We start from the raw sequence: 26,237 nt of genomic DNA on the forward strand, positions 1-26,237 counted from the left end.
CCTGACTGGGAGACACCTCCCAGCAGGGGTCAACAGACACCTCATACAGGAGAGCTCTGACTGGCATCTGGTGGGTGCCCCTCTGGGACAAAGCTTCCAGAGGAAGGAACAGGCAGCAGTCTTTGCTGTTCTGCAGCCTCCACTGGTGATTCCTAGGCAAACAGGGTCTGGCTTATAGATAAAACTCCCATCTCTTTGGAATGGACCTCCCGCAAACTCCAGCAGACCTGCATCAGAGAAGCCGGACTGTTAGAAGGAAAACTAACAAACAGGAATAGCATCAACATCAACAACAACAACAAAAAACATCCACACAAAACCCCATCTGAAGGTCACCAGCATCAAAGACCAAAAGTAGATAAATCCATGAAGATGAGGAAAAACTAGTGCAAAAAGGCTGGAAATTCCAAAAACCAAAATACCTCTTCTCCTTCAAAGAATCACAACTCCTCGTCAGCAAGGGAACAAAACTGGATGAAGAATGAGTTTAACAAATTGACAGAAGAAGTAGGCTTCAGAAGGTGGGTAATAACAAACTCCTCCAAGCTAAAGGAGCATGTTCTAACCCAATGCAAGGAAGTGAAGAACTTTGAAAAAAGGTTAGAGAAAGTGCTAACTAGAAAAACCAGTTTAGAGAACATAAAGGACCTGATGGAGCTGAAAAACACAGTGTGAGAACTTCGTGACGCATACACAAGTATCAATAGCTGAATCAAACAGAAGAAAGGATATCAGAGATTGAAGATCAACTTAATGAAATAAAGCAAGAAGACAAGATGAGAGAAAAAAGAATGAAAAGGAACAAACGAAGACTCCAAGAAATATGAGACTATGTGAAAAGACCAAACCTATGTTTGATTGGTGTACCTGAAAGTGACGGGGAGAATGGAACCAAGTTGGAAAACACTATTCAGGATATTATCCAGGAGAACTTCCCCAACCGAGCAAGACAGGCCAACATTCAAATTCAGGAAATACAGAGAACACCACCAAAATACACCTCAAGAAGAGCACCCCCAAGACACATAATTCTCAGATTCACCAAGGTTGAAATGAAGGAAAAAATGTTAAGGACAGCCAGAGAGAAATGTCAGGTTACCTACCAGAAAGGGAAGCCCATCAGACTAACAGCAGATCTGTCTGCAGAAACACTACAAGCCAGAAGAGAGTGGGGGCCAATATTCAACATTCTTCAAGAAAAGAATTTTCAACCCAGAATTTCATATCCAGCCAAACTAAGCTTCATAGCGAAGGAGAAATAAAGACAAGCAAATGCTGAGAGATTTTGTCACCACCAGGCCTGCCTTACAAGAGCTCCTGAAGGAAGCACTAAATATGGAAAGGAACAACCAGTACCAGCCACTGCAAAAACATACCAAATTGTAAAGACCATTGACACAATGAAGAAACTGCATCAGCTAATGGGCAAAACAGCCAGCTAGCATCATAATGACAGGATCAGATTCACACATAACAATGCTAACCTTAAATGTAAACAGGCTAAATGCCCCAATTAAAAGACACAGACTGGCAGATTCCATAAAGAGTCAAGACCCATCAGTGTGCTGTAAGGAGACCCATCTCACATGCAAAGACATACATAGGCTCAAAATAAAGGGATGGAGGAACATGTATCAAGCAAATGGAAAATTTAAAAAAAAGCAGGAGTAGCAATCCTAGTCTCTGATAAAACAGACTTTAAACCAACAAAGATTAAAAGAGACAAAGAAGGGTATTACATAATGGTAAAGGGATCAATGCAACAAGAAGAGCTAAGGATCCTAAATATATATGCACCCAATACAGGAGCACCCAGATACATAAAGCAAGTTCTTAGGGACCTACAGAACAACTTAGACTCCCACACAGTAATCATGGGAGACTTTAGTACACCACTGTCAATATTAGATCAACAAAACAGAAAATGAATGAGGATATTCAGGACTTGAACTCAGCTGTGGACCAAGCAGACCTAATCGACATCTACCCCACAAATCCACAGAATATACATTCTTCTCAGCAGGAAATCACACTTATTCTAAAACTGACCACATAATTGGAAGTAAAGCACTCCTGAGCAAATGCAAAGGAATGGAAATCATTAACAGTCTCTCAGACCACAGTGCAACCAAGTTAGAACTGAGGATTAAGAAACTCACTCAAAGCCACACAACTACATGGAAACTGAACAACATGCTCTGGAATGACTACTGGGTGTAAATAATGAAATTAAGGCAGAAATAAATAAGTTCTTTGAAACCAATGAGAACAAAGACACAATGTACCAGAATCTCTGGGACACAGTTAAAGCAGTGTGTAGAGGGAAATGTATGGCACTAAGTGCCCACAGGAGAAAGTGGGAAAGATCTAAAATCGACACCCTAACATCACAGTTAAAAGAGCTAGAGAAGCAAGAGCAAACAAATTCGAAAGCTAGCAGAAGACAAGCAATAACTAAGATCAGAGCAGAACTGAAGGAGATAGAGACATGAAAAACCCTTCAAAAAAATCAATGAATCCAGGAGCTGGTTTTTTGAAAAGATTAACAAAATAGGTAGACCACTAGCCAGACTAATAAGAAAAGAGAGAAGAATCAAATAGATACAATAAAAAATGACAGAAGGGATATCACCACTGATCCCACAGAAATACAAACTACCATCAGAGAATACTATAAACACCTTTATGCAACTAAACTAGAAAATCTAGAAGAAATGGATAAATTCCTGGATACATACACCCTCCCAAGACTAAACCAGGAAGAAGTCGAATCCCTGAATAAACCAATAAAAAGTTCTGAAATTGAGGCAGTAATTAATAGCCTATCAAACAACAAAAGCACAGAACCAGACAGATTCACAGCCGAATTCTACCAGAGATACAAAGAGGAGCTGGTACCATTCCTTCTGAAACTATTCCAAACAACAGAAAAAGAGGGACTCCTCCCTAACTCATTTTATGAGGCCATCACATCCTGATACCAAAACCTGGCAGAGACACAACAGAAAAAGAAAATTTCAGGCCAATATCCCTGATGAACATCGATGCGAAAATCTTCATAAAATACTGGCAAACTGAATCCAGCAGCACATCAAAAGCTTATCCACCACGATCAAGTTGGCTTCATCCCTGGGATGCAAGGCTGGTTCAACATATACAAATCAATATATGTAATCCATCACATAAACAGAACCAATGACAAAAACCACATGATTATCTCAGTAGATGCAGAAAAGGCCTTTGATAAAATTCAACACCCCTTCATGCTAAAAACTCTCAATAAACTAGGCATTGATAGAATGTATCTCAAAATAATAAGACCTATTTATGACAAACCTACAGCCAATATCATGCTGAATGGGCAAAAGCTGGAAGCATTCTCTCTGAAAACTGGCACAAGACAAGGATGTCCTCTCTCACCACTTCTATTTAACATAGTATTGGAAGTTCTGGCCAGGGCAATCAGGCAAGAGAAAGAAATAAAGGGTATTCAAATAGGAAGAAAGGAAGTCAAGTTGTCTCTGTTTGCAGATGATATGATTGTATATTTAGAAAACCCCATTGTCTCAGCCCAAAATCTCCTTAAGCTGATGAGCAACTTTAGGAAAGTCTCTGGATACAAAATCAATGTGCAAAACTTACAAGCATTCCTATACATCAATAATAGTCAAACAGAGAGCCAAGTCATGAATAAACACACATTCACAATTGCTACAAAGAGAATAAAATACCTAGGAATACAACTTACAAGGGATGTGAAGGACCTTTTCAAAGAGAACTACAAACCACTGCTCAAGGAAATAAGAGAAGACACAAACAAATAGAAAAACATTCCATGCTCATGGACAGTAAGAATTAATATAGTGAAAATGGCCACACTACCTGAAGTAATTTATAGATTCAACGCTATCCCCATCAAGCTACATTTAACTTTCTTCACAGAATTAGAATAAACTACTTTAAATTTCATGTGGAACCAAAAAAGAGCCTGTATAGCCAAGACAATTCTAAACAAAAAGAACAAAGCTGGAGGCATCATGCTACCTGACTTCAAACGATACTTCAAACTATACAAGGCTACAGTAACCCAAAGAGCATGGTACTGGTACCAAAACAGATACATAGACCAATGGAACAGATCAGAGGCCGCAGAAATAACACCACACATCTACAACAATCTGATCTTTGACTTCCTGACAAAAACAATCAATGGGGAAAGGATTCCCTTTTTAATAAATGGTGTTGGGAAAACTGGCTACCATATGTAGAAGACTGAAACTGGACCCCTTTCTTACACCTTATACAAAAATAACTCAAGATGGATTAAAGACTTCAATGTAAGACCTAAAACCATAAAAACCTAGAAGAAAACCTAGGTCATACCATTCCAGACATAGGCATGGTCAAAGACTTGATGATTAAAACACCAAAAGCATTGGCAACAAAAGCCAAAACTGACAAATGGGATCTAATTAAACTAAAGAGCTTCTGCACAGCAAAAGAAACTATCATCAGAGTGAACAGGCAACATACAAAATGGGAGAAAATTCTTGCAATCTATCCATCTGACAAACAGCTAATTTTTTTTTAATTATATTTCAGTTTCCAATATGCCAAATACCAGTAGTTCTAACATATTAACAAAAACATCTTGGAGTCCTCAGTAAGTCCTAGAGGACTTATTGGACTCTGGTTTGAAGCCAAGAAGCCTGAGAACTACTGCTTTCTAGCAAAACTACTCTTATTTCTTTTTTTTTCTTTTTTTTTTTTTAAATAAAAGTTCATACACAGTTGTATTTCTCTGTCACAACTGTTCTGAGTATACTTTCCTTACGCATATCTATTATAACTTCAATTTCATAGAGAACTAATTTCTCCATGTAGCTAACCAAGTAACTTCAATTTCACGGAGAAAATTGAGGGATGGAAAATAGAGAACTGTTTAGCATATACAGGAAATTTAGTAGACATTCAAAAGTCATGAACACACACATTACAATTTTGTATGGCCACACATATCCTGTATACAACTTTTTTTTTTGAGACAGGTTTCACTCTGTCACCCAGGCTGAAGTGCAGTGGTGCAATATTGGCTCACTGGTTCACTGTAGCCTCAACCTTCCAGACTCAGGTGATCTCCTACCTCAGCTTCCTGAGTAGCTGAGACTACAGGTGCATGACACCGCACCCAGATAAGTTTTCGTATTTTTTGTAGAGACAAGGCTTCGCCATGTTGCCCAGGCTGGTCTCAAATTCCTGGGCTCAAGCTATCTACCCACCTTGGCCTCCCAAAGTGCTGGGAGTATAGGTGTGAACCACCATGCCCAGCCTATGCAACCTCTTAAAGTAGCAAAAATAAATGTCTTTATTAACATGATCCAAAGCAAAAGCCTTAAAATTATACTTTTATAATTTTTTCAGAATTCTATCTTAAAACTCAAGTTCCTGAAGATATTCATTAATTCAATTTAATATCAGTTCAAGGTGTTATGTTACCTTGGGAATTATCCTACTATAGAACATAAATACTGCAAAACATATAATTATGGTTGAAGTAAAATGTTTGTCAAAATAATTATTCAATTTAGTTGAATACAATTTTACATTTTTCATCATTTTCAATAATATGTAGGAGTAATTTTATTTGATTAGTAAACCTATATAAGCTTAGGAAAAGCAAACTCAAGTAAAATAAAATGGATGTTTATGTTATACTTGATAAATCAGAGACAAAATATAGCTGTTTTTATTAAACTAAAATTATTAGGCCAGTCTTGTTTACCAAAGATTTACTCTTATTAATATGAAATTGGATTTTTAAAATGCTTCTTAGTTTTGGTGAGAAAAACTTGAGTTTAGCACATTTAAAGCATTAGAAGTCTAATTTCCTTTTTCTGGGAATTTTAGGAATTTTCAAATTATATAAGAGCTTATTTATTATCTCTATAAGTCAATAAGAATAGAGCTCCTTGAATTTGAGAGATACTATACTATAATTAATAATATCCTTTGTAGATGGGATGTTATACCTCACATAATGAGAGGCAAAGGGCTTTCTGAATTCTGGACACATAGAAGCAGAGCTTACAGCTTCACGTCTGCAAGTTTGGGGCAAGTCAAGAGTAAACACAGAAACACAAAATCTCTCTGGTCCAAAACCAAAGAGGTATTCTCCTTCCCAGTGGACATTACATGTTTAATTGATTTGAGCTAAAAGAAAATAGACAATTTTTTAAAAAAGTATAACCAGATTCTCTGTCATTTCTCACCCAATAGGGATAGATCTATATCACCTTCTACAGAGATCATGAGATGGTCAAACTATAAAAACCAAAACTCTTATAATTGTTTTTACAGTTAATGAGGAACTGATTAATGAAGGAACCAATAGATGTCACAACTGGCTTAAAGGAGAATTCAAACCACACACATATGTACGGGTAATCAGACATGTTGAAATGAATTTACAGATAGGTATGAAACTGGTTGATATCCACAGGGCAATCTGATGTATTACACTGGACAGATTCATTTGCATTAGCATAATAAGTTTTCTACAATTTAGAGTTGTAAAATAGCTTGAAGACAATCAAAATTGCAGGTACTTATAGAATCAGATAACCCAGAAAGATGCAGGACACCTGGTAATCTCTTTTTTGTTGCTGTCTGCTTCAGTCTTTTTATATATATATTTTTATATATATATATATATTTTTTTTTTATTGCATTTTAGGTTCTGGGGTACATGTACAGAACATGCAGGATTGTTGCATACGTACATACACGGCAATGTGGTTTGCTGCCTCCATCCCCGTCACATATATCTGGCATTTCTCCCCATGTTATCCCTCCCCAACTCCCCACCCCTCGCTGTCCCTCCCCTGTTCCCCCCCAACAGACCCCAGTGTGTGATGCTCCCTTCCCTGTGTCCATGTGTTCTCATTCTTCAATACCCGCCTATGAGTGAGAACATGTGGTGTTTGATTTTCTGTTCTTGTGTCAGTTTGCTGAGAATGGTGGTTTCCAGCTTCATCCATGTCCCTACAAAGGACATGAACTCGTCATTTTTTATGGCTGCACAATATTCCATGGTGTATATGTGCCACATTTTCCTTGTCCAGTCTATCATCGATGAGCATTTGGGTTGGTTCCAGGTCTTTGCTATTGTAAACAGTGCCACAATGAACATACGTGTGCATGTGTCTTTATAATAGAATGATTTATAATCCTTTGGATCTATGCCCAGTAATGGGATTGCTGGGTCAAATTCTAGGTCCTTGAGGTAGTGCCACACTGTCTTCCACTGCTTCAGCCTTTCACTAGAGAACAAGCCAAGAGGCAGTCCTTGACTTCTTAGCCAACTTAGACACAAGTTCAGCCAGGCCCTAATCTTTCAACATTTCAGCTGGAACTTACGAGATTCTTGGAGGAAGCATGGGGGCAAGAGGTTTGTCTTCACCTGTCCCTGCATCCTTAGCAAGATGAGGCTTTTTCTTGCTGTCTCACTTTCTTCCATGCATCTTGTGACCCAACCTGAGGGTCACTTCAGAGCCAAACATTGCACAGTGTGGAGGCGGGACTCTGTGATGGGAGGAGGTTTAACTTGGCAAATACCAAGTTAAAGGAGGTTTAACTGGGCAAATAATTATTCCAAATTACCATTGGAATTATTCCAAATTATTCCAAATTGCCATTGGAATAATTATTCAGAGTGACTTGGTAAGGTCTGATTTCATAAGGACCTTCCCCGAGGAGGGGCATTCCCAACCAGTACCTGCCCATACAGCCACAGGCTCAGACCAGGGACGGTCCCTGCTGCCTTGGCTGAGGCCACGCTCTGTCCTCTGTCCACAACAGCAGCAGCCCCAGCCTTGGGATCATCATTTGTCAGGTGATAAAATAAAGACTGAAATCTATTTAAGTGAAGCAATTTAGGAGTACAAACATGATACATGAAAAGCTAGTTATATGAAAGTAAAATGATTAAGGCTGAGTTTCATTTATTGTGCTTCTATATTAGATGTGCCGTCTCCCTTAATTGTATTTTGGTCTCTCAACAGTTTTGCTGGACCTCGCTATGTGTTTTACTAAACTCAGTTTTCAAAAGGAGTTGTCAGGATTTTAGGAATTGCTTTATTAACCCCAGAAAATTTTAAGGTTTTCTTAAGATCAAATGGTTAAGATAGACTGGCCTTTGGCACTCTTATTAGATAAGACTTCTGACTTTTTGTCTGTAAATTTAGTAGAAGGTTGTAGTTCAAAGAAAAAAGTTCAGAATGCCTCTGTGATATTAATTAGAATGAAGTCCTCTTTACTTTGACTTTTGGCAACATACCATATGATTTTAAATATCAGGAATTAGACTGATCTTTAGAAACACCCTAAGAACGGAAATAGCAGCCTTGAAGCTTATACTAAAAGAACAGTTTCAAATGCATAAAACAGCTACTCTGTTTAGCTATGCATTTTGTTAACACTTTTTAGTTTAGTAACCTATTTTTGATGAAGATTCTTCATTAGTGTTCTCAGCAGTAACGACTGATACATCTTTCTTGACCTTACCATGCTTAGAACGAAACTTAAAAGAGTATACATTTTCTTTAACCCTCACATGTTGCCAGATCACTGTGCTTACTGTTACATATTGGTAGGATATGGTGATGGAACCATAGGAACACACCTGCTCTCTTAGATCTACTTCTCTTTACCTGAGTTTGTCTTACTGACTTGTGTCACATAGCCAAGAGTAGAAACTACCTATCAGAACTAACTCAGGTTAGCTCATTGGTGTTCTAGGGGGCTGAAGGCTAATGATAGGCAACGTATACTCTCAGGTTTTTCATTTTCTCCCTATTGCTGCATAATGAAGTTATGTCAAATTATGCATTCGCTTCCAAATTTTGGTTATCCTTTTGATTACTGTCTTTATCATCCATTATTTTCTTTGGAAGGCAGCTGGCAAATATTCTATTATGTCATCAGTAAGAGTTCATTTTCTACATAGGAATACCATGCAGAGTAACAAGTGTGACTTTTGCCCAGCTCTAATACTTGACTTCTTTTGTCAGGAAGTGAACTGATGCTGGCTTCTCTTTGTCTTATTCCAAGTTGGGGCATGAGATTTTCCCTGCATTAGAAGGTTGTTGAGACCTGAAGCCTGGGAAGGTAAGATGCCAGCATGAATATTGTCCGTTTAGAACTGTGGTTTAATTGAGTGTCTGGTGATTTAAGAGTATAAGTCTTTCCAGCTGTTCCTGATTTATGGTCTTGAACTCTTAAAGTTTCAACAAAACATGAACAGTGAAACACTTCTACAGTGGAAAGGCCCATTAACATATTATTTATAATATTTAAACATAATTTTATATTTACTGAAATTATTACTTACAGGAAAAATCAACATATACCAATTTTTCTGTATAAATACTTTGTATATACAAGTATGTATGTGTCATAAAATGATAAACTATGGAAAACATATGTACTTTTGTTTGTAGTTTTACTTTTTCTTCTGATCTTTTCAAATAGAATAAACTTTTTACTTAACTTTGTTTGAGACAGGCGTCTTGCTATGTTACCCAGGCTGGCCTCAAACTCCTGACCTCAAGCCATCCACCCACCTCAGCCTCCCAAGTAGCTGAGATTACAGGTTCATGCCACTGCACCCAGCACCAGACTGTTTTTTTGTTTTGTTCGTTTTTTGAGATGGAGTCTTGCTCTGTCGCCAAGGCTGGAGTGCAGTGGCACAATCTTGGTTCATTGCAAACTCCACTTCCCAGGTTCAAAAGATTCTCCTGGCCAGGCGCGGTGGCTCACGCCTGTAATCCCAGCACTTTGGGAGGCCGAGGCGGGTGGATCATGAGGTCAAAAGATTGAGACCATCCTGGTCAACATGGTGAAACCCCGTCTCTACTAAAAAATACAAAAAATTAGCTGGGCGTGGTGGTGCGTGCCTGTAATCCCAGCTATTCAGGAGGCTGAGGCAGGAAGAATTGCCTGAACCCAGGAGGCGGAGGTTGCGGTGAGCCGAGATCGTGCCATTGCACTCCAGCCTGGGTAACAAGAGCGAAACTCCGTCTCAAAAAAAAAAAAAAAAAAAAAAAAAGATTCTCCTGCCTCAGCCTCCCAAGTAGCTGAGATTACAGGTGCCCACCACCATGCCTGGCTAATTTTTATATTTTTAGTAGAGACAGGGTTTCGCTATGTTGGCCAGAATGGTCTTGAACTCCTGACCTCACATGATCTGCCCACCTCGGCCTCCCAAAATCCTGGGATTACAGGTGAGAGCCACCATGCCTGGCCTTAGACTTCATTTTTAAGATCAGTTTTAGATTTCCTTTCTGATCATTTTTTGAGGCCAGCAAAATAGGGAGAGTAAAGACTTGAATCACTTATTTTGTTAATATGGAGAAAGAAGATAACATTAAGAAAATCAACAAATTATATTAGTACTCTCATGACCCAACCAGCATTCTATGGGTGTTTTTCCCAAAAAGTCTCCTTTGGAGAAGACTAGCGAATGTACACACTCAGTAATGAGGGTCATGTTTTTACACTACTGTTGCTTACTCTCACCATTTGTTCCACATGCTTCTTCATTCCCTGTACCTTAGTCTTAGTAGATAAAAATGTTTCAGATTTTCAGTGACTTACTTAAGCTGAGAAATTGTAGTACTTCACAATGAAATTATAAACAACATCCTACCTAGTGACAAATACAGATTACTCTCTGTGAAGACTTACTGATATCCAACATGTAGTTCACTTTGATACAATGTGTAGTTCATTTCAGCATATAAGCTATCTGGGTAACAGTCAATCTTAAAAGAATCTAAGGTTTTGCTGCCGGGCACGGTGACTCACATCTGTAATCCCAGCACTTTGGGAGGCCAAGGTGGGTGGATCACTTGAAGTCAAGAGTTCAAGACCAGCCTGGCCAACATGATGAAACCCTGTCTCTACTAAAAATACAAAAATTAGCTAGGCGTGGTGGTGCACAGCTGAGTTCCCAGCTACTCCGGAGGCTGAGGCAAGAGAATTGCTTGAACCTGGGAGGCGGAGGTTGCAGCGAGCTGAGATCGTGCCATTGCACTCTAGCCTGAGTGACAAAAGCGAGATTCCATCTCAAAACAAAAAACAAAACAAAAAAAAAACTAAGACTTTGCTTCATAACTGGACTTAAATTTACTGATTTACTAATTAAGTACATTTGATGTACTAATAACAATCAGTTTTTAATGGTGCTAATGTCATATAAATGTGACATTAAACAACAAAAATTTTGTGAGGTTGAATGTTAGCTAAATATCTCTACATATTATTAAGAATCCAATAAAGGCTTTAATGAAGTTACATTTATAGCGCTAGTTATAGAAGACAGAAAGGTCACAAGCTAGTCTTCTCTCATTGTTTCTTGGCCTATAAAAATCTGGTAGGGGTTTCATAGGATTTTGGCTACACTTGTGTGATCTTACATGGCTGTGGACTTATTAAAGGGATCCAAGTCCATGTTGTTTTCTTGCACACTTCTAATAGTTTTATTTTTGATTTGGTTTTTTCCATTTTCCATGATTTTCAAATTGAACTTTGGTTGACACAGAGTATCAGGTTCCTGGAAGCCAACTTTGACGTATGCCAGTATTAGACTTTCTCTTTCCAGGACAGACCAGCCCAAGTGAAGTGGCACTGACATTGCGTCTCCCTTTGGTTAGTGAAGTCTTTGATAATATTGCAAACATGGGTTTTTTCCTGAGAAATATTTAATAATAGCACATTTATTTATTAATCACCATGCTCTTAACCTTTTCTAGTTATAATTTTTCTTAGGTATTTTATTCCTTGTAAACACACTTGTATAGGGTGTTTCAGTGTTCAAAGCACTTTTAGAGATTCTTACTTGATTCTGACGATAGCCCTATGAGATGCACATGGTGTTATTTTGATTTTACAGAGTCTTAAGTGACTGGCCCAAGATCACATAGCCAACAAGCATGGAAACAGGGTGAAGAAACCAGTTTTTTCCAGTTCACGGTCCAGTAATCTTTCTTAAAGCTAAATGGCACTCTAATTGTTTACATGACTAAAAACTTAGTTCTTTTATTCATGTGAAAGGTCTCCTATGTTGTAACAACTTCCTTGAATGCCACAGAATTGAATGAATTTATTTTATGTCAATGTACTAGATGTAGCTTCTGTGTTGGGGGGCAGATAATTGGTGGTATGCAGCCGGAAAACCAATTTGTGTAACTTGGAATCTGAATTTTGGGATTTCTCACCTAGTAGAGCATTTGTACCTGTTCCAGCATCCATCTTCAATTCCAGGAAAACACGCGTGATCCCTTATTGCTTGGTCTTCACCTCATTCGGTGGCACAACTGTTTGCTACTTGGCAGTCTGTGCAGAAGTAAGGTCCAGAAATAATTTAGCAAGAGGGTTACTTACATAAAGACTGAGAGCTACGTTGTTCTGTGTAAATGCTGGCGCAACATGACCTCTGCGTTTTGTGTACGTGCTGTGCTAGCACTACGAGTTGACTATATCCGCCTAATCCACCCTTACTTACTTTTGAAGGAGTCGATTAATTCTTTGCCTGAGATTTGATAATTGTGTCATCACTGAGGTTATAACATTTTCATAAGTGAGCTACAGCTTTAAAAGTAGAATCCTTCTACACAGTCATTGGTAGGCAGTGTTTACTTTTTTGTTTGGTAAATAACTGAAATTTTAAAATTCATTTTTAGGTTAGCCAATCCTACTTCCTAGATAGTAATGTAATATTTAAATTTCTCTTTGCCTTTCCCTAGATTCTGGTTTGACTTAACAATGATAAGATTGTTTATTCTTTGATTTGCTTAAAGTTACCATCAGGTTTCTACTTTCCCACAAGAACACGTGTTTGCATTATTCCAGCTGTAAGACAATAGAACAACTTAGTGTTGCTTGGTTTACTTCGTAAGCCTTTTTCTATTTGCATAAACCCTGACCTGAATACAAACTTGTATTTACACCATTCCCCTGACTCCTTCCAAATCAAAGTATTTATTGTCCACGTAAAACATTTATGGTTAGTAATATAAGCTGGCTTATTTTTTTGACTTTTTTTCTTTTTTTATTTGAAATAGCATCTCACTCTGTTGTTTCAGCTGGAGTTCAGTGGTGCAATCACGCACGGCTAACTATAGCCTTGACCTGGGTTCAAGTGATTCTCCCACCTCAGCCTCCTGAGTAGCTGGGACTACAGGCATGCACCAACAGCCTGACTAATTTTTGTTATTTTTTGTTGAGATGGGGTCTCACCATGTTGCCCAGGCTGGTCTCAAACTCCTGGGCTCAAACCATCCTCCCGCCTCAGCCTCCCAAAGTGCTGGGATTACAGGCATGAGCCACCATGCCCAGCCTGAATTTCGATCTTACTTAAACTCAAACAGCCTTAAGAAATCTGTGTAATGAGTTTGTAGCTTTTAAAAGAGATCTGCCTTATCAAAAATAATTATCCTGTCTCATTTCAGGATTATCTATGTCTCTGGTTATTTTTTCTAGGATAGAAACTGAACCCCATCATTAACATTATTTAAAAACTTGAGAGTTATTTTAAAAGTATACAGGATTTGCTCTCATGGCTAAAATTTTTCCTTAAAAAACCTTTAGCAGTCACAAATAATTGTTACCTACTGAATTATATATTTTTAAAAAGAGGAATTATAGAAGGGTTTTTATTTTATTTTTGTTAAAGGTACTTTTGAAAACTAAGTTTAGTACCAGTTCTTTTACTGTGTGGAATGCTGCCCCTTTCCTTCTTTGTTTATTTTGTGATGGCACATGGATAGATTGTGAAGATGGTCTCTGTGTCGACTTCCTATTGGGGGTGTGTGTGTAGGGGCAGGTGTGTGTTCCATTTTCCTTTGGGGAAGCAGGAATTGGAGCTGGAAGAGAAAGAAACAAATTATTTTCATCTAATCTTTTTTCTCCTCAGCTTATTTAACTGACCTAAGCTATGGAAAAATTGGTAATTTATATTTAAAATTAACATAATTGTGATTTCCACCCCATGTATTTACTTATTTATTTTGAGACAAGGTCTTGCTCTGTCACCCAGGCTGGACTGCAGTGGCGTGACCATAGCTCACTGCAACCTTGAACTCCTGAGCTCAAGTGATCTTCCCACCTCAGCCTCCAGAGTAGCTGGGACTATAGGCAGGTAACACCATGGCTGGTTAATTTTTTAATTTTTTGTAAAGACAGGGTCCCGCTGTGTTGCCCAGAGTGATCTTGAACTCCTGGCCCCAAGTGATCCTCTCTCCTCAGCCTCCCAAAGTGCTGGGAATAGATGTGTGAACCATTGTGCCTGGCCCTCCAAAATATTTTTACTTTCATTTAAGTTTACCACTGATCTCCTATCCTTACTTTCCCTATGTCTCCTCAATCTTATCTTTACGGTAGTTTAAGAGAATCTAGACTGCTGTTTGCTTAACTGATAGCTCCCCTGGAAACTATTACTAATCACATCACTGCCTCACATTGAGTAGGACTTGAAGTTCATGAAACATCTTTCATATGCTCATCTAACTAAAATTGATCCTTTGTGCTTTATCTTGATGTTCTTTTCTCTTATTTATTTGTGTACTGCTTTATTACTCTATGACATTAGTTGTCAAAGCTAGTAGTTAGTTCACATGTTGATTTTCTATCCTTATTCATCTAAGGTGGGAGAAACAGAGGTAAAATTTCTAAATACCTACATAAACTGGAAAGGAATAAGGAAGAGAATTAATTTAGTAGAATCAACCTTTCTATTTTTGACAAAATCAGGTTAAAACAAATTGGTTTTACACAAACACACACACGCTTTTTTACACAGAATTATTGCTAAGTATAGTGTGGTCCAACTTGATTCCATAACTTTTTGGGTTGCTTTATAATTATTAGCTAGTAAGTGTTTTTTATTTTAAATGCTACTATAAAATGTTGAAATTGATCTGGTGCCAGTGTCATTCTTGTTGACTTATATCAATCTCTGTGTTTTATAGTCCTTTGAACATATTAACAAGGAAAAAGGAATGACTGGTAATATCAAATCTTATGGTTCTTTGTTATACAGTTTTAGAGATCTACAAGTAATTAGCTATAAAATATTTGGTTGGCAGTAGAGAATTTTTTTAAATTCTATAGACAAAAGTAATAAGATAGAGTAGAGCTCCCAGATATTTAAACATACTATAAAGTAACAGTATTGAAGCAGTATGGCAAAGGCCCCAGATTAGATGTGTAGATCATTGAAAACAAATAGAAATAAATGCTGTTATTTATATAAATCTTACATATGTTAAAAGAGGCACTGTTAAACAGTGGGTAATGAACTGATTATTTTAAAATGGTGTTGTAATAACCAGTTAGCCATTTTAAGGAAAAATGCATTTAGATCATTATCTATACCACATACAACAAAAAGTAAATTTTTGATAAAGTATGGACAATTATATCATTGAAAATCTAGAAGATAAAGACACTGAATATAATTTCTCTGGAGTTCCTAAGCAATTGGAAAACTGAAAAAAGAAGATAGTAAAAATGTGTTTTATTGTAAGAAATTCACATTTGTTTTATTGTAACTGTAGCTCTGTGAACATTATAGGAAAGTATGTCTATTACATGTTCACAATCTGAAAATTAGTCTCATTTTTTTTACATCAGCTGGAAACCATTTTCCTTCCAAACTAGCTAATGAAACACAATGCAATTCTTTATCTAAAATTTTATTCTGTAGGTGCATTGAAAACTATACAGGAGCTCGTTGTGAAGAGGTTTTTCTCCTAAGCTCCAGCATCCAAACTAAAAGTAACCTGTTTGCAGCTTTCATGGCAGTGGCAGTCCTAGTAACACTTATCATTGGAGCCTTCTACTTCCTTTGCAGGTAACCAAAATAGAAACATGCTTTTGTGAAAAGTAATGCATAAAGTAGTTATTCCACTAAAGAATTAATATGTCCTTTAGTTCTAGATATTTTTCCAGATACTGTATTATGTTTAGTTGTCTCTTTAATATAGTTTTTGTTATTAACATCATTTTTGAAAGCATCTCAATAGGCAGTCTCAATTTGTTCTTTGTTACTGTTGTCAATATTTAACTTACCCGAACTACTAAGGTAGAGCCATACTCACTATAGCAAATTTGCCAAAAGCACCTAAACATTTGGGTTAGTTGTATTTAAAGTAAATTTTGTATGTGAAAAAAAAAGGAACACTATGCAATACTGTACATGTTAGCTTAGACATGTGGTTAATGTGCAGGGTCAGCCATTTAGTGCCTACTGTGTGCTAGGCATAAAGAATACAATAATTAACAAAGAAGATATGTTTCCTAACTTTAGAGATATTTAAATCAATTTGGAGAGATAGACAAATAAATAGGCAATTAATTTGGGGAAACTGATAACTCACAAGGGAGACAAAAGAAAAAACTACTTGCATAAAGCAATTATATGCACCAAAGATTACTTTCATTGGTTTTGATCTTCAATTGTTTTTGAAATTTTGTGAAAGTAAGGAAATACAGAATTTAGTAAGTTTAGGAGTCATCTGGCATAATTCATCATTAATATTTATTAATGATGAAACACTGTATTCTATCATAGATACTTGTGAAAATGGAGCTGAAGGTAATCACAAAAGAGATGCAAGTGGGCTTGAGAAGTTTATATACGAAGAAAGGTAACATATAGGTAAAATAGTATCTTGTTAGATCCTGATTTCTAAACTACTTTACATCAAGGAATAATTAAAAGTTGAGGAAACTAGGGTTTTTAAAAATATGTGGCATTTAATAGTTTATTCCAGAACATATCATTTAAGCAATCCAATAAAATTTCTCATAATTTTAGCATCTGACTACTTCAGATACAAAAATTTAAATACAAGCCCACTATATCAGATTGCATATCCGAGGGATCGCTACAGGATATCTCTTATTCCCACATACTCTTCTGCAGTGTGACCTTGACACTCATCTTCAAGAGGTAGAGTTTATTGCTACAGAATCCTTGAATCTGGGCAGACACTATGACTGCCTTGATCATAGAATATTATGGAAATGATACTGTTCCAATTAAGGAAATAGCCTTTAAACGTCATGGAAGTTTCCATCTCTTGCCACTCATACTTGGGATGCTCCCTCATAGAATCAGCCACCACATTGTAAGAAGCCAAAACAGCAGGAGGAACCAGCCCCAACTGAACTTCCAGCGAACAGCCAGCATCAACCAGCCTTTTTAATGAGCCATCCCAGACATTCAGCTCATTGGAACCTTTAGTTGACTCCTGACTTAACTGCCAGTTTACCGCAACCACACAGAGAACCCAAGTAAAAGATGGCCAGCTGTCAACCCACACAATCATGAGATAAAGTTGTTTTATCCCCCAAGTTTGGAGAAGTATGTTATGCAGAAGTAGATAACCAGAAGACCCATCTTTGGAATTAGGTTTATGCTTGACTTTAAACGTATCAATGTTTGGAAATCTGAATAATGATCTATTCTTATTCTATCCTCCTAAACATTTTATCAGTGTAGTATGCTAAGGGGAAGACCAATATCTACTTCCCTCATTAATCACTCTGGTGCCAGTTTGGAGATATAGTTTCCATCTGTTATTGATTGGATAATGAATTATGTTTAATTCATTGTCATTAATATGTCAGGATAGTCTAGGTTTGGCTACAGTAACTACCAACCCTAATAGTTTAGTGGCTTAATAAACAGAAGATTATTTCTCACTTATTGTAGGTAATCAGTATGGATTGGCAAACAGGGCTTTGCTAATCATAGTCACTTAAGGACTCAAACCGTTGGAGCAACGCCATCTTGAGTGCTGCTGGTTGTCAAAGGGAAAAGAAAGCTCTGGAATGTCTCACACTTAAATTGAAATGATCTGTCCCAGAAGTGACACACATCACTACTGACATAATTCATTAGCCAGAAGGAGTTTCATGGTCCTCAATTATAAGAGGTGGCTGCACATGGTGGCTCATGCCTGTATTCCCAAGTGGGAGGATTGCCTGAGCCCAGGAGTTTGAGACCAGCCTGGGCAAGATGGCAAGACCCTGTCTCTACAAAATGAAAAATAAAAAAAATTAGCTGGGTATGATGGCACACATCCGTAGTCCCAGTTACTCGGGTAGCTGAAGCAGGAGGATCCCCCAAGCCCAGGAGTTTGAGATGCAGTGAGCTGTGATTATGCCATTGCACTCCAACCTGGGCAAGAGAACAAGATTGCTGTCTCTTATTTTATATAGATAGATTAAATAGATAATATTTATTTATATATTTATATTATATGTGTATATATATTATTTACATATAATATATCTGAGTATCAGGAAATGCAATTCAACCATATGCCCATATGTTAAAAAGCCAGAAATACATATCTAACATAGTTACCAAAAGATTTATAAGAATATCTACTATTGTGCTGGGAATTGTTGAGAGTGATTTGTGTGATATTAAATCCATAGAACTTGGGTCAGGTGCAGTGGCTCATGCCTGGAATCCTGCCAAGGTGGGAGGACCACTTGATACCAGGAGTTTGAGACCAGGAGTTTGAGACCAGGAGTTTAAGTCGAGCCTGGACAACATAGCGAGACCCCCATCTGTAAAAAAAAAAATTTTTTTTTAATTATCCAGGTGTGGTAACACATGCATGTAGTCCTAGCTGCTTGGGAGGCTGAGATGGGAAGATCAGTTGAGGCCAGGAATGAGAGGCCGCAGTAAGCTATGATTGCACTACTGCACTCCATCCTGGGTGAGAGAACAAGAGCCTGTCTCTAATTAATTAATGGAACTTTCATATTGTTGTAGTTGCCCCAAAATGAAATTTCCTTTGCCAACCATTGAGTTTGTGAAGGGCACAGTATATTGTACCCGACAGGTGTTCAATGCCCCAGAGCAGCAAAGTTTCAGAAAAGAATCCTTCTAAGCCATAGCTGCTCTGCAGACTTGAGCCAGAACTTAGAAATATTTCTAGTCTGAAGTATACTATAGCAGTCTAAACAATACCTTTTGAGTAGAAAGTGTAGGTATAATAGAAGGAAAAGAGCATATATATGTGTTTGTGTGTGTGTGTGTGTGTGTGTGTGTGTGTGTGTGTGTGTATATATGTATGAATGAATGAAGTGGTGCTGAATACAAGAGAAAAGAGAAAAGAAACCTCCAATCACAAACATTATGTGGGTCTTCATCCTGAATTCACACTATCTGAATGTCTGGGGGTAAAAAGCTAAGAATATAAAATAATCCAGGCTGGTAATGTCTTCAGGTGGTTGACCAGAAACAAATACGAATCAATTCTTGAAGAGCCTACTCTCATCCTTTACCTTAAAAAGTGCCTCACATTATGAAATGATTACCAAACATCGAAGAAAAGAGGCATAATTAATTAGAACTAGCAGAAACAACAGGTAGTCGGATCAGATATTCAGAAATCTGTATTTATTGGAAGAACCAGACACATGACATAAAATAAATATGTTTAATATGTATCAAAAAATGAGAGGCTTAGAAATAAGCAAATTTGGCAAAGACCCAAACAGATCTCCAACAAATCAAATATAATTTTTAAAAATTCAGTACATATCTTAGTTCAACAAATTTCTAAAATTTAATGTATGTCTTTAAACAGCAGATTAAACACAATAAAATAATTAATTAATTGGAAAATACAAACAATTACCCAGAGGGCAATGCTCAGAGAAAAAAAGAAATGGAAAATATTGAAGAGAAGTCAAGAAGCACGGTGACCAGAGTGTATGTGTCTAACTTATGCTTAATTGGAATTCCAGAAGAAAAGAGAGACTGGGGCAGAAGCAGCATTTGAAAAAGAGACCTTTTCAGAACTGATGAAAGTTACCCACAGATGTTAGAAGCCTAACAAATCTCAAGCAGGACAAATGAAAATAAATTTACATGTGGTGCAACATAGAAATTATAAAACACCAGTTCTAAAGAGAACACCACAAAAGTAGAAAAGAATGGCAGATTATCATCAAAAATGCAACAATTAAACCAACAGCCTGACTTCTCAGAAAGAGGTAAAACTAGAACACAGAGCAGTGATATTTTCAATACACTGAGAGAAAACAGTTATCAACCCCAAATTTCTGTGGCAGTGAAAACATCTCTCAGGAATGAGGGTTAGATGAAGGTAACTTTTGGTAAGCAAAATTTGAGAGAGTTATCCCTGAGTAAACCTTCTGCCTGAAGGATATATGTCAGGGAAAAGGAAGTTGATCCTATATGGCTTGTGTGAAATGCAAGAAAGAACAGAGAAAGCTATTAATATGTGAATAAATCAAAACAAATATTGTATAAATTGTAACAATAAAATTGTCCTATGTGTTTTTAAAAAGGAGTTAAAATGCATGATAGCAAACAAGTTGAAAGGATTGTAATTAAAGTGTACTAAGGTCTTTATATGGGGGAGGATAACTATATGAGGTAATTTTGACCTTGATATTTTACCATGAATATTAAAATGTCTAGGGCAACACATAATAGAAAATCAAAGTGTATGATTTCCAAATTAGCAGAGTGACAAACATTGAATTAAAAATAACCAATTAGTTAAAAATACATTAAAAAGAAAATTAAAAATTAGAAAACAGGATAAATAGAAAACATGACATAAGATCTAGGCTGTTCTATAGTGACCATGTGAAATGTATTTGTCTCTTGAAAATGTGGTGCTTTCAAGAATGAAATTGTTTTCTGTCATAGTTTTTGGTCCATTAATGGTTGAAATTGCTTTAAACTGAGGGCCTTTTGAACTTTAGTGAGTAATTAGTGCCATCACTGAATGAGGTCCAAAATGATACCCCACTAATGCTAAAATCTGGGCTAGAATCAGTAGTGTTTCAGGAATAGAAGCCAGTATGCTTTTAGAAAATACATACCATTTTGTAGTGGTAAAAGTGGTTCTGAATTCATTTTCCTTGATCTAAGCTAAAACTGCATATAGACATATTGAAAAAATGAAATCACTGTACATTCCCAAATCTATCATCACATAAATTATAACCTATATTAATTGATCAAATGACTGAAAAACCTGATGTACTGTTATCTTGAAAATGTCCAAAATCTCTTTTTAAAATGCCATTACTAGAATAACTGACTAAAGCCACCCCATGTCACATAAGGGTCCCAACTGATAATGAAAGCTAACCTTTTTAAAAAGGGCACAAAAATAACACTAAGATGTTGTCTTAAAAAGTCCAGGTCATCAGCATCTGAGTTCCCACAGATGACCTATGTGTACTAACAGTTTTAAAGCAGCCCTGACGTCAGGTAGTTGTGGAAGGAAAATGAACCTTCAAATAGTCAAGTTATACTTTCATTTGAATGCCACTATGTGTTGTAAAAAGGGGAAAAAAAGAGAAATTAAAAAAAAAAAGTTCTTTCTAGGTCTTCTGACATGCTTTTCCTATTACTCATTTTCCATTTTTGTGTTTCTCTCCTCTTTATTGTCAGGAAGGGCCCCTTTCAGAGAGCAGGTTCAGTCCAGTATGATATCAACCTGGTGGAGATGAGCAGTACCAGCGCCCACCACAGTGAGTAAACTCAAAACGAATGCTTATTTTAAAACCCTCGATGAGACTGTTGTTGTTACCTGTAGGGATGTGGATTTAGATCTATCCGGAAAAAAAAGGTTGCTCCTAAAATTTTTCTATGGATTTTTTTTTTTTTGCCAGATAACCCTTTTTCACATAAAAATGAACTTATTATCAGTATGACATAAATCACATTTTTTCCCAAACAAAACAATGTTATCTCAATATGTGAAATTCTGGTGTTAGCTCTAATGTGCCACACAGATAGAAGGTAGTAGTTTCTCAGGAATATTTTGAAGTGAGCTAGCATATGGGGAGGAGGAAGAGTTCCACCTGTAAAGATCAGCAAATCTTTGGAACATTTGTGGACAAATTGATGTTTAAAATTGTCTTGAGACTTCTGGCCAAGATGGAGTAACAGGCACTGGATTTATTTCCTTCTACTTAAAACAACAAAAAATGGACAAAATATACGAAGCAGTGGTTTTGAAGATGTTACTATCAGGCAGCAAAGGAACCAGGAGCCCTGAGAGATGGAAAACAGACTAGGTGAGCCAATGATTGCCTTGGATTACTGGCTGGAGAGAGTTTCCAGGCTTTTGTGCAAGGCGGCGAACCCCAGGCTGAGTCTGGCAGACTGTGAGTTGATGGAGCTGAGAGTCGGAAAGATCTAGGTGACTATATTGTACTGAAGAGAGTCCTGGAAAAAAGAGTGCTGTATGAAGAGAGAACTCCGGAGACCTTCAGTTCAAGGATTCAGCTGAATACTAACCAGGGCATGTGTGGGAGGAAAGTACTTGAGGGTGTGGAAAAAAAATCACCTGAAAGGATGAGAGGTGCCCAGTATTCACAAGGGCCAGGAAACGTGCCTGTTCCCACCAAGACTGAAAAGCTGACTATTCATGGGGCACTGGGTAGAGTACACAGAAAGGTGTCTCCCCGATAGTGGGGAGTAACTAGCCCTAGATGAAGCACTGCTCCAGTCCTGCCTACTAAACTGTAAAAGCATGAGCTGACAGTATCAAATTGTTTCCAAATAACTACATCCCAGATCAAATCGCAACAATGCTAAAAACAGCTAGTACCCAACAGGTGAAATTAATAATGTTTCACATCCAATAAAATTACCAGCCTCCAAAGCAGCAGCAAATGTGCTCAAAATGAGAAATATTAAGAAACTGAAGGCTGGGCATGGTGGCTCATGCTTATAATCTCAACACTTTGGGAGGCTGAGGCAGGTGGATCACTTGAGGTCAGGAGTTCGAACCAGCCTGGCCAACATGGTGAAACCCCTTCTCTACTAAAATACAAAAAAAAAAAAAAAAAAATTAGCCAGTGGTGGGTGCCTGTAATCCCAGCTGCTCTGGAGCTGAGCCAGAAGAATTGCTTGAACCAGGGAGGCAGAGGTTACAGTGAGCTGAGATTGCGCCACTGCACTCCAGCCTGTGCGACAGAGTAAGACTCTGTCTCAAAAAAAAAAGAAAAGAAATTGAAACTGATGTCAGAAATGCCAGGCAAGCCCAGTTATTATAAATGTATTACACAGATTCAAAAGTTAAGTAGAAACATGGAAGATGTATTTTTTAAAGGGTCCAAATTGAACTTCCAGAGATGAAAACTAGTCTCTGGGATTTAAACACACACACACACACACACACACACACACACACAAAACAAAAACAAAACAAAAAAACACTGGATGGTATTTGTTAATGCCACACCATAGAAAATGGTATCACCTACCATAGAAAATATTGGTGAACTTGAAGATATAGCAATATAAACTACGAAAAAAACACAGAAAGAAAATTTTTTTAAATGAAAAGGCCATCAGTGAGCTAGCTGTGTGACGACTGCAGGTGGCATAATATTGGGTTAATTGGAGTCCCTGAAGGAGATAAGAGAGAAGAGGAAGCAGAAAAAATATTTGAAGAAATAAGAGTCAAAAATTTTTCTAGATTTAATAAAAACAATCAATTCACACATACAAGAAGTTCACCAAAGGCCTGGCACTCTGACTCACACCTGTAATCCCAGCATTTTGGGAGGCTGAGGCAGGAGGATCACTTGAACCAAGGAGTTTGAGACCAGCATGGGAATCATAGCGAAATCTTATTTTTACAAAAAAGAAACAAAATTAGGTGGTCATGTAGAGTCTATTTGTAGTCCCAGCTACTTGGGAGGTGGGAGAATCGCTTGAGCCCTGGAGGTCAAGGCTGCAGTGAGCTGCGACTGTGCCACTGCACTCCAGCCTGAGTGACAGAGAAATACACCAAGACATATCATAATCAAATTACTCAGAACCAGTGATAAAGTCTTAAAGGCAGCTAGGAAAAGGCACATTACAGACAGAGAAACAAAGCTAAGGATTTCAGCAAGCATTTTTCAGAATAACACACATTTCAAACACAGGCAAAATAGGCAAATCAATCTTGGAAAAGATGAACAAAGTTTTGCCTATTTCTTTTCACACTTCCTAATTCCTAAACTTACTATGAAGCTGCAGTAATCAATGTAGTACTGGCATAAGGATAAACTTAGAGATGAATGGAATATAATTGAGAGTTCAGATGTACCTCCTTATATTTATAGTAAATGCATTTTTAAAGGGTGCAAGACAATTCAGTGGGGGGTAATAATAGTCTTTTCAACAAATAGTGCTGGAAAAACTGGAAGTCCACTCACAAAAGAATGGATTTAAACCCCTACTTCATACCATATATAAAAATTAACTCAAAATGGATCAAAGATCTAAATGTAAGAGCTAAAACCATATAACTCTTAATAGAAAACATAGGTGTAAATCTTCATGGCCTTGGATTAGGCAATGGATTCTGAGATATCCTAAAAATACAAGCGAAAAAGAAAAATGCATAAACTGAATTCATTAACATTAAAAACAGAAAAACTTTTGTGCTTCAAAGGATACCCTCAAGAAAGTGAAAAGACAGTCTACTTCTGAGAGAAAAAATGTTTTAAATCATACGTATAAGACCTCTCATACATACGATTTGAAATACATATATGTATTTGAATATATAAATAACATTTACAACTTATTTAAGAAATGAGCAAAGGATTGGAAAAGAGTTCTCCAAATAATATGTACAAATGGCTAGTAATCCCATGAAAAGACAATCATCATTAGCCATCAGGAAAATGACGATTGAAACCACAATGTAACCGAGTGTGCTGCATACTTTTATAGTCCCAGCTATCAGGAGGCTGAGGTGGAGGATCACTTGAGCCCAGGAGTTTGAGGCCAGCCTGGGCAACATAACAAGACCCCATCTCTAAAAAAAACACAAACTTCAGGGGGCGCGAAAAACAAAAGTACATGAATGTCCATAGCACATAGCAGCATTATTTATAATAGCCAAAAAAGTAGAAATTAATCAAATGTCCATCAGCTGATAAATGGATAAATAAAATGTGCTATACTCCTACTATGGAATATTATTTGGCAGGAAACAGAAATGAAGTAGTAATATATGCTGGAACATGGATGGACTTTGAAAACAATATGCTGAAGTGAAAGAAGCCAGTCATAAAGGAACACATACTTTATGATAACATTTATATGAAATGCCAGAACAGGCAAATCTATAGAGACAGACATAGATTAATGTTTGCCAAGGGTTGGAGGAAATGGGGGGATACTGGGGAGTGATGGCTTAAGGGATGTGTGCTTGCTTTTTGGGAATGAAAGAGTCATAAAATTGATTGTGCTGATAGTTGTACAACTCTGAATATACTAAAAGCCACTGAATCATAAAATTTAAATGAGTGAATTGTATGTGAATTATATCTCAAAGCCATAAAAAATCAGTAAACTAACTGTTTAGAAAAATGAAGGCAAAATAGAGATTTTCCAGGCATATGAAAGTTGAAAGAATTTATCATCACCAGAACCGCACTAAGTAAATGTTAAAGGAAGTCCTTCAGGCAAAAGGACAGTATCAGATGGAAATACGGATATACATAAAGGGAGGAAGAGCACCGGAAATGACAACTACGTGGAAATTGACAATTTAATGAAAAATCTTAACAGCATAGTACGGGACTTACAACATACAGAAAAGCAAAACATATAATAAGAAAATACAAAGATTGGGAAGGTAGCAAGAGAAATACCCCACTGTAAGGTTCTTATGCTAAATGCCAAGCAGTATATTATCCCTTGAAGGGAAACTGTGATAAGTCAAAAATGTATGCTAGAAACTCTAGAGCAACCCCAAAAAAGTCTAAATCACCCAGTTAATATAGAGATTATAAAACTGAAAAAAATTAATGTGATATGCTATCTACAAGAAATATACTTTAAGTATAAAGACACAAAGAGGTTAAAAGTAAAAGGATGACTAAAGATACATCATGGTGGCCAGGCACGGTGGCTCATGCCTTGAGGTCACAAGTTCGAGATCAGCCTGGCCAACATGGCAAAACCCCGTCTCTACTAAAAATACAAAAATTAGCTGGGCATGGTGGTGGGCACCTGTAATCCCAGCTATTTGGGAGGCTGAGGCAGGAGAATCGCTTGAACCCAGGAGGCAGAGGTTGCAGTAAGCTGAGATCAAGCCACTGTACTCCAGCCTGGGCAACAGACTTAGACTTCATCTCAAAAAAAAAAAGAAAGAAAG

At 37.3% G+C, this 26,237-nt stretch overlaps 1 protein-coding gene across 6 annotated transcripts in view; it reads left to right on the top strand.

Annotated features, from left to right (window-relative positions):
• Positions 1 to 26,237, top strand: part of NRG4 (neuregulin 4) — a 113,801-nt gene that overhangs the window by 68,627 nt on the left and 18,937 nt on the right. For all 6 annotated transcript variants that reach the window (XM_012457706.3, XM_012457702.3, XM_012457703.2 and 3 more), the window contains 2 exons: positions 15,764 to 15,910; positions 21,518 to 21,597. In XM_012457706.3, coding sequence (XP_012313129.2) covers positions 15,764 to 15,910; positions 21,518 to 21,597 — 227 coding nt within the window. The remainder of the gene's footprint in view (positions 1 to 15,763; positions 15,911 to 21,517; positions 21,598 to 26,237) is intronic.

This window comes from Aotus nancymaae, unplaced genomic scaffold, assembly GCF_030222135.1.
Source record: "Aotus nancymaae isolate 86718 unplaced genomic scaffold, 86718_ANA_hifiasm-v0.15.2.pri h1tg000003l, whole genome shotgun sequence".
Lineage (NCBI taxonomy): Eukaryota > Metazoa > Chordata > Mammalia > Primates > Aotidae > Aotus > Aotus nancymaae.